This window comes from Alexandromys fortis, unplaced genomic scaffold (assembly GCF_014885135.2).
Source record: "Alexandromys fortis isolate MF-2015 unplaced genomic scaffold, M_Fortis_MF-2015_v1.1 scaffold_106, whole genome shotgun sequence".
Lineage (NCBI taxonomy): Eukaryota > Metazoa > Chordata > Mammalia > Rodentia > Cricetidae > Alexandromys > Alexandromys fortis.
The window spans coordinates 4,786,056-4,803,329 of record NW_026067980.1 but is presented as its reverse complement, the minus strand read 5'-3'; the positions used below and the strand labels follow the sequence as shown (position 1 = coordinate 4,803,329).

The 17,274-nt window shown below is 42.8% G+C and overlaps 1 protein-coding gene across 4 annotated transcripts in view; it reads left to right on the top strand.

Moving 5' to 3' along the window:
• Window positions 1–17,274, top strand: part of Erc2 (ELKS/RAB6-interacting/CAST family member 2) — an 875,988-nt gene that overhangs the window by 529,123 nt on the left and 329,591 nt on the right. For all 4 annotated transcript variants that reach the window (XM_050158253.1, XM_050158252.1, XM_050158254.1 and 1 more), the window contains exon 13: window positions 5,193–5,353. In XM_050158253.1, coding sequence (XP_050014210.1) covers window positions 5,193–5,353 — 161 coding nt within the window. The remainder of the gene's footprint in view (window positions 1–5,192; window positions 5,354–17,274) is intronic.

Genomic DNA, 17,274 nt, shown 5'->3' with positions numbered 1-17,274 from the left:
AGTTGCTTCTTCAGGGGTACTGGTCACAGCAAGGAGAAAAGTGACTTAACTAATTCTCACAGTGCTTTTTGAGCCGAGCTTTTATTAGTCCCATTTCATAGGTGAGGCCCAGAAATTTTGTAATCCAGAGCTATCCAGTTGTAAGTGACAGCAGCTCGCTTTTGAGTCATGTCTACTAAGCACCTTGCCAACTGCCTGTTGTGTGAAGAATGTACCAGACGCCCCACTTGCCCGTCCTTGCACTGAAAACTTCACGTACATAGCTTCATGTCAGACTGTCCTGACTTGCTAAGGAATTGCCACAACTCTCAGTGAAGAGATACAGTTGCTTCCCCAAGGTTTGATAACTAGTACATGTTGAGGCAGCAATTACTAATATAGACTAATTTAACTTAATTTATACTTTTAGCTATTCTTAGTGTTTTAAAACCTCATTTTTTTTTACATTTCAAGTCAAATTTTAAGTGAAATACTATGAATAAGACAGACAAACGTAGACTCTAACTCCTTTTGTGTTGGGGATGATGGAACGAGACCAATGCTGATCCACTCCTCCAATTCTGCTAAACTGTCAGCACCTAGACACTTAGTGGAGCCCTTGATATCTGGTGAACGTAGCCTGAAGCACACTGCTATGGCTAACCATATCCTTCTAGATATGGGATTTAGGCCAGTGACGTTTTTGACAGATGTTGATAATGTGTAGTTCCTCGGCAATCAGAAGGTTATAATTCTTGTGGAGCCTCTTTGAATCCCAGACTGATGGAGGCCAGTTCCAGGACACACAGTCCAAACCGCTGAAAGTGGCAGTGGGAAGGGAAGCCCCACCTTGACTCAGACCTGTAGAAAACACTTGGAAATCTACAGCATAAACACTAGCAACTGCTTTCCTTCCCCTCCCCCATTTCCTCTTAAATCTCTTATTCTTTCTTTAAAGCAAACAAAACCTCCCTCTAGTCCTAGCTTGAAAGATGTCTTCCTTTTTATTCCCTAACATCTTTTTCCTGGTCTTTACTTTTGTCTGCTCTTCGCTACCTGTAGGTGGAAGCTACTCGTTCATCCCTGGCTACCCAGACCCAAAATAAGCACACAGAAACTGTATTAATTAAAACACTGCTTGGCCTTTTAGCTTATGTATATTTATAGCTAGCTCTTATATCTTAAATTAACCCATTTCTATTAATCTGTGTATCGCCACATGGTTATGGCCTACCAGTACGTTTCCACCTGGCATCCAGTGTCTGTCTCCTGTGGCAGCTACATGGTTTCTCTCACTCCAGCTTCTTTCTTCTCTTCTATATGATTAGTATTCCCACCTTGCCCTATTCTGTACTGCAATAGGTACAAAACAGCTTCTTTATTAACCAACAGTATTTACAGCATACAGAGTGGAATCCCACATCAGCTACCTCTTTCTAATTATGTTTTAGAAAGTTGATCAGACTTGAGAAATAGGTTCTATTGCAAGGGAAGCTGACAATGAAACCAGGTCCTCACTGAGGGCAGGGTTAGACAGAGGCCAGGAGCAGAGGAATATACATACATACACACACGTACATACATACATACATACATATGTACATACATGCATGTACATGTAGACACACAATGTATGCATGTATGTATCGTTACTGTAATCCCTGTCATATACACATGAAAGGGGAGGGGACCTGAGTTAGTGGGATTAAAAGTAAGGTAATACTAGGGTGGACTGATGGCTCGAAAATGCATTCCCAAAAATAGAACTGTTGGATTTGGTTACAAGTGGGGTGTTAGAGAAAGGAGAGGAAGAGGCCCTTGTGATTTTGAGGTTTTACACACACGATTGGGGAATGGTTAAATGTTGGGCCCATGTGGTAGATGTGCTAGGAAGAGGCAAGCTGGCACTTGGAAGAGGTACTGTACTGATTCAGTTCAGGCAGGTGTTGTACAGACAAAGAGCCGATTTAAAGCACTATGAGAACATCCATATGGACGTGACCACAGGTGGTAAATATGTATGAGAGAAGCCGAGTGGGCAGGGGGAGCTAAGGGTTGAAGAGACTTCTGATGAGCACTGAGAGACAGGAATCTCAGTCTACCCCTCAGTGTCTGTGCCAGAGACGGAAAACTCTATGCTCGGATTCCTGGGGCATAGGGCTGAGGCTAAGGATGATGAGAAATTTGCAAAGGAAATAAAAAAAAAATCAGCTCATAAGTCACTCAGAATGGGTGACTTATAACCAACAGAAACTTGTTTTTCACTGTTTTGGAGGCTGGGGTACTCCAGACCATAGCACCGAATGGTCTAGTTCAGGAGAGGATTGATTTCCATGTCCCATTGTGCTGAATTCTATCCATGCTCTTACATGGCAGAAGAAGAAGCAAGTTCCTTGGCTCTTGTTTTACCAAAGGTTAATCATGAATTAGGATTCTTCCCTCATGACCTAATCCTTCCCCCAAAACCTAATGTCATGTCCTTGAGATTCAGGACTTTAGCATGAGCTCTGGGGTAGGGCATAAACACTAAGGAAATTATAATATTTAGGAAAATGGAGAGAGGCTACAGCACTGTTAATTTGTGAAAAATATTTCCAAAGGTTATTTAATAACAAAAGAAAGTACACATGATGCATTAATCATTTATAAAATCTTATTTCCATATGTACATATTTGTATATAAAAAATCTCTGATGTGTGTGTCTAAGCACAGGTAGAAAATTACAACAAACTGTTAGGATATTTATTTCTAGGAGATCGAATTTGGGGGGTATCTTAACTAAATATAACATTATTAATTATAAAGGAAAAGAAAACTTAAGTTTTCATATCTGTAACTTTCAGATTTTGTGGAGAACTAGACTACTGAAACCTGGCCTAATGACCCCTGCCCCAGGGGAAATACCTCTTGCTCCTCCGTGTTCACGAGGTCTAAAACGTTAAACCGAGTATAATCATGGCGGTGCTTGGAAACGTGCCCTGAGAGAGTGATTGTTTGCAGGTGGCTGCGGGAACTGTGGCTTAGGGGCCAGCGCCACAGCAGGCAGCTCTTTCTGTCTAGGAGCTCACAAACTGGGGTAGGGTTGGCAGAGCCTGAAGAAGCATTTGGAAACCCTACTGGCAACACGTTGGGAACACCAGTCTCGCCTGATCCTAGGACTGCCGGATTTGGGGAAGAGATGGTATCTCCACCATACCAACACCTCTCAGGTGTTCAGGCTCTTTGTGTAGAATCGCTGATATAACAAACTGATACTGCCAACCAGAACTGGTTGAAAGTTGTTTGGTTGGAATATTGTGAAGCTAGCTGCCGTCTACCACAAGCCGGATGGTGGCAGGAGAGCTAACAGCTTGTAAACCCAGCTGAGTTTGATATCTGCATCTACGGATTCAGACAGCTCAGCTCCAGCTAATAAGAAAAAATAATAATTCCTGGAATAAATAGTGTATTTGAAGTGAAGAACATTTGTGACAGAAGACGGGGTCTAGAGGACATAGATTGCCCCATGTGGAGAGTCAGGCACATTCCCTGAGTTGGTCTTTAGAATGACATCTGCTATATCTTTATTTTTAATTAAACATGTGTGTGTGTTTGTGTGCATGCACATATATACACATGAGTACAGGTGCGGACAGAGGCCAGGTGGGGTTGCATCTCCTGGGGCTGGAGTTATAAGCAGTTGTGAACTGCCTGAAGTGGGATGCTGGAAACTGAACTGGGGTCCTCGCCAAGAGCAGTTCACGTTCTTAACCACTGAGCCATCCTTTCAGCCTGTGGCATCTTTTTTAAAATACTGCTATGTAATAATAAGTCTATAAAGGAATTAGACTCCTTTCGATATGCTACATTTCAGAAGGGCTTCTAGTCACTTAATGGTCTTTATGAGAAACTAAAAAACTCAATTGATTTTTAACTTTTATGCATCTGTAATCTAGTTACAGTTAAACATATATGATTCTGTGAGTTTTGTAGGTTATCTTTTATATTCTGTGCTTTTAATTTTTTTTAGTTTTAGCTTTGATCTACAAGCTCATTAAGCCTCCTCTTTCTATCAGGGCAAGATGGAGGGTCTTCTGAACCTTAAAAGCATGTAATTTACCTTGGACATGAACTTCAGTGCTTACTCTGAATGAAGTCCATGTAAAACTGCAGGAATTATGTAGCAAGTCTTTATGGATTGGGACCTTACATGTCATTGACACATTGTGAAGGATTTTCTGTTGACTTTAGTGATGGATGATTCCATTGCTGCCAAGTTCAGCTGGAAGGAGAGTCTTAGAAATCCACACATCAACTCTGGAATCTAGAAACTTCCTAGACCATGATTTTTGAATCAGCAGGGTAGATGCAGCCTGCGCCTGCACAGGGAATGACATTTTACCAGCTTGCTTCATGGAAGTCTCTGGAACATGACCATAAACACCTGCCCTCCTTGTTGTGTGTCGGCTTTATAAGCCCCCGATGGTTTGGAGGAGGGTAAGGCCTTGTCTCATAGATCCTTGGTCCAATTTTTGGGAGACCTGGCTGAAAATCCTAGATATTTGATAGTCTGGCTTATTTCTACAGTGTATTAGCACCCTATAAAAGTTACATGTCATTTAGTTCAAGTTTAGAACCCTCTCAAGCTTCAGGGGCAAACCAAATTGAACCTTTTGTGGCTGGAATTCTGTTTACCTTTGGCCAAAGCCTGCTTCCTGATTGTATGTCAGGGAAGTGAGGTGAGCAAGGCTCCCGAGGCTCTGTGGATGTCAACTACCTCTAACCAAACAAAGTTTTGATAGGTTAAAACATGAATGAATCTGAAACACTTGATTAACTTTCTGTCAAAGCACTGTGGGGCCTCCATACAAAAGTGTATAGTTCCAGCCAAAGTGTGTTTGAGTCTTACATTCCTCTAGCTGGAAGAAGTACCTGAGATTATTAACCATAGGTTGGAATTTGGGTCAAGCAACCCCCTTCTGATAGATACGTTAAACAGTTTCTATAAAGATCATTGGCCAGTCCAATTAAATAGACCTTGAGGAGTTGGGGAGACTTCATGAGTTTGAAAGCATCGTTTTCCATCAGTGACAGATGACAAATGAGCCCCATTTGTGTGGAGTTGTAGACATCCATTGTCTCTCTGTGTTTCTTGTCAGAGCACAGGGTCGTGAGACATCCCTTGCGTATGACTGAAGGAGAGCTCACATGTGCACCTCCCTGTGCCTTTCAGATAGAGGAGCTGATGAACGCACTGGAGAAGACCAGACAGGAGCTGGATGCCACCAAAGCGCGCCTTGCCTCGACCCAGCAATCTCTGGCTGAAAAGGAAGCACACCTGGCCAACCTCCGCCTAGAGAGGAGGAAGCAGCTGGAGGAGATCCTGGAGATGAAGTGAGTCGCCATCTTTGCTCCTCTGGTCTTTGTTGCCTCCCTTTGAGGGTAGGGAAAGAGGGAGGGCTGGACACGTGGAGAAGGAGCTCAGAGAAAATTAGTGACTTTTGAGGTGTTACTCGTTTTTTTCAATTACAGCTTTGGTGTCTCATTGGGCACATTTTTTCAATATCCATTACTTTAAGCATGTATAGCCAGCTTCTGAATATGTATGTCTGTGTTTTATGGATGGCACTGGCATTCACAGATCTGTTTGTCACCAAGGTTTGAGGTGGCAGAGAGGCTGAGGCCTTGTTCAGCCCAGCAGTAGTCTGAGTGCTGCCTGCACTCGGTGGGAACGTCCCTGAGGAACTAGGACATTGCCAGTTGTTATCCTCACTCCTGTTCAGTGCCTGACTAGCACTGGCTAGCACCAAGGACACAGGACTCAGATTTAGCAGATTGATAAAAGACAGGTTGGACTCTCTTCCAACAGGCACACCGTGGTTCAGGTGGAGGGACAGGTAAGTTAAAGGAGACTGTATTGCTTTCATTGCTCCTGTGAATACAGTGGGGCTGGTTGCTGGGAAGCAGTTTTTCCTGTGGCCCCATAACTCACCCACCTATATATACCCAGCTCCGGTTTCACTTTCCCAATGAAAGATCACCATGGAGGACGATTGGAAGGAGAATTATTAAATGATTTGAATAATAGTTGCAATGTATTTGTTCCTAAAGAACTAGTCAAGAAATTACACTTCTATAAATGGTTAAATGAAACAATCGTAAGATATAATTTAAATCCTACTTCCTCCCACAATTGTGGCATCTTAAGCCAGTAACACAGACTTTGAAATTGGTGGCTAGGTATGGAAGAGTGACCTCATGGTGACCCAGCAAGTCTTACACATGGTTAACATTAAACCGAGAAAGCTTAGATCATGGAAAATATGGAATGAAATATTTTTTGAAGGGTTTAATAATGAGAAGAAAACTTTAATGTCTCTTCAAGTACCTCAGTTTCTCCAAGACCAAAGAACAAGTAAGTTTTTTTTCACATATAAACTCATATAAAATAGTATTTTGTCTAATAAAAGATGATATAATAAAAACAGATATTATTATACACCATTTCGAAGCCAGGGAACTGAGACTCCGAGAGATTCAAATAATTTGCTTACAGCCACCTGGCCAGGATTAGCACAAAGCCTGCCATTTCAGGCTCCCTTTCTGCTCCCTCCTTCTCCCGTGGAGCTTTGTGCGCATGGTAGCAGGTCTGGAACATCTGTCTGCCTGAGTTGCTGCAGAAATCCTGCTGCCATTCCCAGAGGTGGGCATGTGGCAGGTGCTCACTGACTGTTGGACAAACGAGTAGATGAGATGGTGAAGCCACACACGTGTGTCGAACACATCCCACTTCTGTCCCCTTTGTGTGCTGTTGCGTGTGCAGGTGGCCTCATTGTTCTCCATGGCTCCCCATATTATACAACATGCTGTTATAGGAGCCCCTTAACTCTTGTTTATAAAAAGAGTGTGTACTTGCATAATTTTGAGAAAAGGAGCAGTAATGGACTGTTCTGGATTAGGAATGATCAGATCTTGGGTACAAATGTAGTACTTCCACCTGGTAACTGTGGAAGGGAACTACCCTTAACCTTGTTGGCTTTCCCCACCCCCAGATTCCTCCTCTACAGTGTGAGCAGAGAGCTTGACACCCAGAAAATGATATGTGTCTATAAAGGCCCTGTCAACCAGTGGACACAATGTCGTATGTCTAAGGTGCTTTTTGAGGAGTACCATTTATCTAAAATTGGATTTATTTTTCTAAAACATACAAGCCATTTCCATGTGTATGTTTTCCTACTTAATTTCATGATTTCAGATAGCACCTAGCTAAGGCCTCTTTGGAGAACTGCCACACTATTTCTGAAGTGTTTAATCTGCTGCCACTGCAGAATAAATACAGAATTCTTCTTTTAATTCTGTTAGCCAAAGAAACAAAGTCCTGCTTCATTAAACCCAATGTGAACCCAGTTCATTATTTAACTCACCCAGCAGACCAGCTTCTGGATGCCTCACTTGGGACTAAGGAGACATAGGTATGGGACAAGCATCTGAACTAACCGATACATCGCTACGTGGTACTGACTGAGCCCTGTGTAAGCTGCTGAAACAATCAGATGTGCATCACTATGTCTGGTGCTTACTAGTCAAGCTATAGTAAAGCTTGGATATTCATTCAGCTGGAACTCATCTTTAAGCAGATCTGCTAACCCCTGGTAGGAAGAGAGTCACCATGCCAGGCCAGAGGGAAGAGGGGTGGGGCCCCGAGTCAAGACAAAAGCATTATTTTCTCGTGACATGATTGTCAAAGTTTTCTCTTCATTAACATGGAGGGAGTAATGCCTGCCCGGCCTGCTTTATAGAAGTGTGTTACGGTCAGGGTAGAAATGAAGTACTGGACTGAGATTCATGTAAAATAGCTGTGTGAAAGTACTTTGAAATCTAACGTGGGCTTTTAAGACTGAGAGGTGTGTCTGTTAAATTCATCGCAAAAATCAAGTGGTATGAAGTTTTAGAAGTGGAAGCCAGCTGGATGCATGCTCCCAACTGGTCTAAGGCGACTCCTGTATGCGTAATTGCCGATGAAGGATTCCCCAGGCCGTGGGAAGCATCAATCTTGTTAGAGACCATGACTTCATAAGGTAGCAGGCCATGTTCTGTGGCAGTGCAGGAGCTCATGTGTCCTCACAATGAATTGGAATGTTTGTCCACGCGCTCTGCCCACTTGTCTTGTTTTCTTTGTTATTGTTATGTTTTCCTTACCCAAAATTGACCTGAGCACTTTATAATACAGTCACTGAGAACAGTTTGCTTGTTCTATTACCTCAAGAGTCTCTGGTCCCACTTTAGTAGCCACTTACTTTTGGCTGTTTCAGGTTTTGTTGAAGTGTGTATGTATGTGTGATGTGTGTGGATCCCCTGAGTTGTGAGCCTTCTGACCTGAGTGTTGATAAATGAACTCTGGAAGAGTACGAAGGAAGCCCTCTTAATGGCCGAGTCATCTCTTCAGTTCCCAGGTATTTCATTTTTAAGTGGAGTGTGTGTGTGGTGTGATATCATCTTGAGACCCGTGTCACACTGACTTGTGTTTTCTCCTGCCATTGTTCTTCAGTGGGCAGAGAGTGTTCTTTTGATTTAGATCTAGATCAGGATTAGAAAGAGAAAGTGCCTGGTTCTTCTGGCTGGAAGTTAACCACATGCTGTAACTTTGCACTTGGGTTTCCTTTGAAAACTTCATATGGGGAACCAATAAGCATTTGTGGAACCAAAGGGTGAACTAGTTTTAAAAAAAAATCATAGTTTCTCACTGATCCTCTACAGCAAGGTAGGTGCTAACCTAGTAGAAATAGAAAATCCCCCTTACCTTGTCAAGCTGACACTTTTAGTAAAAGGAGTGACAGAAATGAATGAATAAAGTGTTTTATTATGTAACCTTTAGAGAGGTTTGACACATCACTTATAAAGCCACTTCAAAATGGAAGGGCCTTCTGGATTATTTGGGATACAGAGAGAGAAGAAGCAATGTTACCTGCCTTCCCACTTTCCTCGCCAGTGCAGGAAGTGAAGTTCATTAGGCGGGAGATCCTCTGAATTTACATGAAGAAATCGTGTTCTTCCCCCAACACTCTCTTAGTTTCATTCTTATTGGTTTGTACCCAAACTGCTGGCCATCGTTCTGATACTGGAAAATACTTAGAGTTCATAGCTGTGTATTTCCGCCTAAGAAGACAGTGTTTACCTTTCCCTCTGTGTGAGACTATTGCTCTACTGTAAAAATATCCAAAAGTATTTGCTAAGACATTTTATGATATTTAATTTTTGTTACATTTGCTCCTACTTAAGAAAGACTTTTATTAAAAGCCTATTAAGAACTTTCTAAGTTTGGCTTTAAGCACCGCGCAATTACCTTACATTCCAGTAACCAAGCTCGGTCATTTAATTTCTGGCAGGTGAATTTGATATCTGTAGCTAAAAGGAATGAGGACCGTGAGACCCTGACCTGCTTGTGCATTTTCTCAGACAGGCTGACCTGTTGTAATAATTTCCCAGGCAGACAGGCAGCTGATACTTTTCATTTATTATAAAATGCTAAGTCACTTCAAGTGCTTTAATAACTACTTGCCAGTCCCATAATTTGAGGTATGTCTTTTAGATTTTTGCTGGCGATTTCCCATACCTGTGTAAAAGTTTTATGTAAACCTCAGCGTTTTAACTCATCTGATGATTTTTGTGGAGTCCATCCTCACTTCCTGGGTTTGGTTAGATTTCAGACGTCTCCTCCAGATAGTTTTCAAGCCTTTGTATACAGTGAGTTGTTTCAGTGCATTCCCGTGGGCTACGGCACCCTCTCAAGCTACGACATCATCTTATTGGCCCCTTTGATCTGGGATCCTTTCTGAGAGAGCCACTCATTAGGTAAGTGCCCTTCAAAGCAGAGGCAACGTACAGAATATGATAAAATCAATTTCTTCTTTACCTCATGCCATCATGAGAAAAGACAAATCACATTTCTTCAGGGAGGAATTCTAAGTGCCTGGCAATTTGCGCAGGATAAATGGAGTCTGGGAGAGGAGTTCTGAAGGCAGCCATTACTTCAAATTGATAAACTTGGTTGTAAGGGGGCTCTACTATTTCCCAGAGGCGTCTCGGGGATTGAATGGGATCCTCATTCATGAGAAGTAATCTCAAGCTTGTAAGTGTGCATTATTTTGTCATTAATTCATTCGTGACACTTAGGATGTGGTCATTATATCTTCGAATTTTAATTTTATTCAATAAAGAATTTTCTTTTAAATTGCAATGTAGTTTCTTCCCTAAAAAATACATTATTGATAAAACCGTAAAGTTCAGCTTAAAACATATTAAGTATTATGGCCACATGTCTAGAATGTCCTAGAATGTCTCCCCAGGTTTGAAAGGCATTTGTGTTAGATGGGACTTTCGGGAAGCTGTTGTAGCTACATAGTTACACGTGGAGATTAAAGATGGTAAGCACGGAAGGAGGGAATAGATGTTATGGAGGATGGCTTGTTCAGCGTGGGTTTTGATTTGTGCTACAGGCAATGGCATTAGTACAGTTAGTTGTCATTCACGAGTTCTGCTTCCCACTCTTAATTCTGAAATTGGTAGCTTAATGCCCATAGCAGAAGACAAAACATTTGCTGCATATAAAACTTATAGTGGAGAAATAAAATTTAACTGTAAAGAAAATAACCTTACAAGAGTGGAATGTTCTAGTTAGCTTCCAACACAAGGAACAGAAAACTCATACAAGTAGCAACTTCTGTCTTGAAGCTTTGCCACTCGAAGCATTTGGACACCACCTTATGGTGCTGAAATCCTGGCCTCATTTCCAAGTGTCCAAGCCATGTTCCAGCCAGCAGAAGAGAGGGAAATGAAAGGAATCTCCCTGGCCTCGAAGTTACACATATCTGCCACCGACATCTGAGTCAGTTAACAGCTCATTCGAGAAAGAGTTGCTGAGCATCTGCTTTGTATAAGGGCCGCTCTGAGCGCTGGGCACTCTTCTAGGTGCTATTTTAAGGTATAGAAAATACTCCTGACAAAGGTTCTATTCATAGACCCAATACTGTACATGCTCTGGTGTGGGAAGGAGTGGCTCAGTAGCCAATTTTATGTCACACGGTCACACATGTTACCTACACAAGCAGGAGGATGCAGCCTTTATGTGGCTAGATCTATGAACAGCTAACACCGTGGAAGGCAAATCAACAAGTACAGGAAAGCAGTACTGGGAGGACTTGGAATTCTTTACAGAATAGGAAAAAATAGACCAACTGGTAAGCCGCCATACCACATTGCACGTTCTCTTATTCCTAACCCATACTGTTTCTATCTGTCCGTGTGTGTGTGTGTGTGTCTGTCTGTCTGTCTGTCTGTCTGTCTCTCTCTCTCTCTCTCTCTCTCTCTCTGTATGTGTGTGTGTGTGTGTGTGTGTATGTGTGTGCGTGCGTGCGTGTGTGTTGTCTGTTGAGGGACACAATGTGATTTCAAAGTCTCCTTCAAGTACAATCCACATATTCATAAAATGACCTGGAACAATGGATCAATCCAGAATTGCCAGAATCTTTCTTTTTCCTGTGATAAATGCAGTTCAGAATGCATTTATCTAAAGAGTTCCCCCATAACACTCTTTAGATATGAAATAAATGAACAAAGCAGAAATGATGATCAATAATCAATATAGAGGAAAACTTTGAAATGGATTAAATTGTATGCCATAGAGAATCAAGACCTTCCTTAATTCCCACAAAGAGGCATGTGCTATTTGATTAAAATACCTTCAGAGACTCAAACAAATCCAGGCAGAAATACTGTTCTGTGCTTCAGACTGTGAGGTTAAACCTAGCAAGATATATTTATGTGATGTTATTGACATGTCACATGAATCATTGCTGTCCCCTGCCAGGTAGTCAGTGTGATGGTTTCTGGCCTACTGTTACAAACATGGAGGATTTAGGATCTGAACTCAAGTACAAGCATACTCAGTACTATGTGTAGGATGTTAGCTACTGTATGCACAGTTCTCTAGCCTATGGATGCAGGGACCAGTGTCCATTAAATGGGGAGCAGTGGGGAGATATGACAGGAGAGCAGGGCAACAGGGTGGGGTGATGGGAATGAGGGGGACGGAAAGGGAGCGAATGAAGGGAACCTTGAAAGTCAGCTCCTTATCTTAAAACAAAATAAGGGGCACCCTGTCTTTTGGCTGGAAACACGAAGTAGATATATAGTTTTAATAGTGAAAAGTGTCAATCAAAAGGGCCATTGGCCTGGTGGTTTTTAATGGAAATACAAACATTTTCTGAGTTAGAGGAGTGTAGGCTTTCAGCTTAAATAATCACAATCAGCAGTTAAATAATCCACATGCTTGGGAAATGTGGAACTTAAGTAATTCCAAGCACCGTACCTCATGTTATCTCTATCCTTACAACAGTCTGTGGGGCTTAGGAAAGGTCACCCTTTAAAAAGAAGGAGACTTATGGGGGTCTTCCAGCCTCTCCTAAAAAGGCAGAGCAAAGGGGGGCATGTGGTATTTTCTTCCAGTTAAGAGCAGCATCGTATTGGCAGGAGTCTGAGTGGTTTGGTTGAAAACTTTTAGGAGATGCTGCCAGCTATATAACCCCACAAGGTAAACACAGGACAGGGACATCATACAGAAGCGGAGGGGCCAGAAACACTGCTGTCATGGACTTGGATACCAGGGCCAGCCCCAGCACTCTGCTGCATCTCCCCATCTGTGAGCTGGGCTTTGTACTCAGATGATCTCATTGAGATGCTGTGATTCTCTGACACCATTGCTTTCCGTCTGGTTTGATTTTACCTCTCTGGAATGTTTGACAAAGTCTGGAGCCAGTTTTGGCTGTCAGGTGAAAGGAAGCTTTTGCTGGCATAGACCATCTACTTGTAGGTAGAGACCAGGAATTTGTTCAGCAAGGCTTGGGATAGTCCCCAACTCAAGGCACTCATGATACTGAGCCCGAGAGACCCACGAGCAGCCTCTTGGCTTAAAGACTGGTATTTCATAAAGTAGGGAAAGGGAAAACTTTCCAGGGACTGATCTCTGATTCAGTTTGATATACAGTGGATATAAATGCCACGGGGCATTTGTTCTACCCAGGATCATGATCAGGCCCGGACGGTGTGGTGGTGTGGAAGCTTGGATAGATGAATTTGACCTCCTGATTCTGGCTTGCCATCTTAGTATTGTAGAATAGCTCACCATGTTACCCAGCCAAGCCTTCAGAGACTGAACTCCCTATGTTGTCTGCCGCCTGGATGGGGTCTAGAAGACCTGCCTATTAATGCCTGCTATTCTATAGATTGCACAGTCTTTTCTAGCTTCAGGATTCTATGATTCTATTGTTCTTTAATCTGTGCCTGTCTTTGGCCTTCCATTTCTCCAACTGTGGGGGAAGGTAAGGAGCTGGACAATTCTCAAGACTTAGGCCAACTCTGTGATTGCTACAGCACCCTCCTCACCCACGTTTCTTCCTCTCTTTCCCTTGATATCTCTGAGATATCCTTTTGGTCCTTTCCTAAGGAATCTTTTTAGCCATGTTTGCTTAGAATAGAAGAAAACTGAGAACACTGAGGCTAGAATGCAGGTCAGTAGATGATCTGAGGGTACCAAAAGGAGAGACTGCTGCCCACATGAATGCCCCTGACCAGATACTAGGAAAGCCAGAGCCCTAAGTGTGTAGCGAGAGAGTGAGCATCAGCGTCTATGTCCTTACTAGAAAGAGGTATCACAGTAGGCTTCAGGCCTGTGAAGATGTTTGTAGAGGAGAACAGCTAGAGGAGGAGGCTTTAAAAGCTCTTGGTCCCCGCTAAGCATTCAACAACATGCTCAAGAGGATGATGTGGCACCATGATGCACCATGACTCTCCTGGGTATGCGACTGATTCAGCAAGTCTCCTGCTCTTCTTTTCCGTTCACTCTCCTCCTCCTCATCCCCCTCTTCTTCATATTCTTTGCTTTATTTCCCCCTACCTTTTCCCTCGTCTTTTCTTCTCTTTCCAAGTGCTTTTCTGGGTCCCCCACAGTTCAACAGATTTTCTAAATTTCTCCAACATAATACTTGTCTTGTGAGACTCAAGTTTTGACTGTTGGGCCGGGCAGGCAGCAGACCAAACATGTGGAAAGAGAAGGACTGGATGGGAGGATTGCTAGGAGCAGAGAATAGCTGAACCTGACACTTTTGTGTCTGCAAAATGTATTTGCCGTTTAGTTCCCCGGAATAAAGAGAAAGCCAAGCCTTCAGTCAAGTCCAGCCCAAGTCTCTTGTTTATGACCGAGTTTGGGAACCAGCAGATTATATAAATTGAACTGAAGCATTTGGCGTGATCTTCAGGCTAAATTCTTGCAATCTTAATTCCAACCTGGAGGAGGATCAGGCCACTGTTCTTAGGTCACATGCTTCACATGCTTGAGTGACTTGGAGAGTGTGCACAGCGATGGCAGCACAGAGTTGTGATAACAGTTAAATTGCTTTCTTTCTGTTCAGTGTTCAAACTGCATTCTGTGTCCCATTCTCCAAGCCTTGAGTTTGGAACTGTTTTCTTGGTTATTCCTCTGAGAAGTTTTCTTGGAAAAGAAAAAAAAAGTTCCCTTAGACACTTGTGGAAGGCCCCCATGAGCTGATGCTGTGTCTGAAAGTCACCAATGGTGGTGCTTGCTATCCAGGTTTTTCTACCTGTTTTTCTTCTAGAAGCCAGCCCTGTGTGGAGTTGTACTTGACTCCCTTGCTATTGGGATCTAGGCATACCAAGAAGCACTGGCCTTGGGAGGGTGAGAAGATAAAGCTTTGCTTGTCCCTTGCTTCGAGGCACATCCCTGGCAGCAGGGTTTCCCTCTCTGGCTGCAGGTCCTTTCACCAGCATGCATCCATGCTTCTAGATGTGGGAGGTTGGCGGTTGACACACAGCTTCCTTTGCGCCTCAGCCTGCCCATGGCAATGGCTGCCTACTGTTGCTAGTTTCTCAATGCTCCAGCATCTCTGTCTTCAGTTTTACTGTCACTATCTACTTCTCCTTCACTGATGTCTGCTCACTGGAGACATGGTGAGTTCTGTTTCCTCTGGGACCCAGAGGGACACAGTGCAGAAAGCTGTGCTATCACGGTCAAGTATATGTAATCTGTTAGAATGATTTTGAAAGAGTTATATTTTGAGCTGGCTCGTAGTGGCACATTCCTTTAATCCCAGCAGAGGTAGAGACAGGTGGATCTCTATAAGTTTGAGGCTAGCCTGGTCTACAGAGCAAGTTTCAAAACAGCTAGGCTACCCAGAAAAACACTGTCTCAAAAAACAAAACAAAACAATGTTTATATTTCTCATATTAAATAATTTGGAGAAGACAGATAGCTTAGTGCTCAAGTCAGAACTTTAAAACAAAAAATTATTGTTTCCTAAGATGAATAGTTTCAAGTTATCCTTCTGCATGGATGACTGCTGCAGCCCCTGCCTGGGAAAAGTCTTCATCTGAGGTTCCGAGTGCCATCTTCTGTCATCAGCAGTGAAGGGGGCACCTGCTCTGCAATGTCCAGGGCAAATCCTCCTTTGTTCTGTCGCCCTACGGGAATTGTTTGTCTGAAAGGGAGACGTTCTTGAGGTGGAATGAAAGAGAACATTCTAGAGGTGTGGTGTTCTTCCAGTGAAGCTGAGGGCATGCTTGGTTCCCAGGAAAGCATTTGGTGTCACTTCCCTGCCATGTAGGCCACTGCACTGCAGCACAGGCTAAGCTTTCATCAGTGGCTCTGTCATTGTGAAGCCACTGGCTTATCCATGCAGGTATTCACACAGGGCAGTCCGTTATTTCTTTAGAGACTAAACAAATATTTATTGAATATCTGGTCAACAGTTTAATGTCTAATCGAAGAATAATACAAATTACCTCATGGATAAACTTGCACCAGAGGAGAAGTCTGTAGGGTTGTAAGAATATCATGCAGACACACCTTTGTGTGATGTGTTAAGTAAACAGAAAAGCAGGTGGGGAGACAGAGCTAATCGAGGGCAGTGGATATGTTTCAAGATAAGAGTGCTTGCCTTTGCAAAGGCCTAGTGGCATAAGGGACTCTTTGGTTCCATTATCCCAAGAGCCTGGTGAGGTCATGGCTGATCCCAACAGGAGACTCTTGTCACCCTCCCTGTTACCTACATGCTGTGTTTCTGCAGCAATCATTTCCTCACAGTCCTAAGCTCCCCCTTACAGGCTCACATTCGCTGAGAAGGCCTCTTGTTATGGTGAAATCAACTGTCTGTTTGGAAAGTTGAATCTCTCAAATGCGTAGAACTCAAAGAGAGTTCCTGCTAAGTCAGACATTGTTAAGTCTCACCCTGCCCTTCTGTGTGCCCAAGCTCCTGGGTAAGGCAGAGCTATTGGCCTGGTATTGATAAGATGGAACTTGTCTTCTGCCAGAGGGAGAAGACACCTCTGTGGGATGAGTGTTTCTGTGTGAAACATCTCTTTCCTAATTGGTGGCCCAATGGGCTTGAATGAATTGCCACTAAATCTTTTCTCTAATGTCAGTTACACCTAAAATCAAAATGAGCTCCTATATGGCCTCTGTCTGACTTTAGCAAATGTTTTATTGCCAACCCCCACCCCATGGCTGGATTATTTTGAAGTAAATACCAGACATTATATCATTTTAGTCATAAATACTTGAGTATAAATGTTATTTTTTCAGATAAACATTTGTACAACAAATTACAAACGCTTTCATGTGGAGAAAAATTCTAACTAAGGCCTTTCTCCATAATGTTAGAATTATTATGTGACCGAATGTACAAATCATCTACCGTTTTAGGATGTTCCAGAGTAACAAAAAGGAGCATTTGATATCTCCTGTGGAAGAGCTGAAGTTTTATACCACAGGATTCATTCCTTAGCCCGTGACTCTGTTCTCCCTGGGCTTATACTTAAACAGTGTTCTCAGGATTGACATATAGCAACCTCTTCCTATACCCAGTGATGGTTCTGTGCATGCCTGTGGAAGGGAAGGCCTTTTATTGATACTTGATTTATATTTGATTTTGTTTTATTTTTGCTCCTTGACTAAGTGTTAATAACAGAATTTTGAAAAGTTTGTATGATGTGGGATTCTCCTCTGTATGTTGTGAATACCTTTGGTTAATAAAGAAATTGTCTTGGCCTGTGATAGGGCAAAAGAATAGAGCTAGGTGGGGGAAAACTAAACTGAATGCTGGGAGAAGGAAGGCGGAGTTTAGGGAGAAGCCATGTAGCTCTGCCAGAGCCAGATGGAACATTGCCCAGTAAGCCACAGCCACATGACAATACACAGATTACTGGAAATGGGTTAAATTAAGATATGAGAGTTGGCTAATATGAAC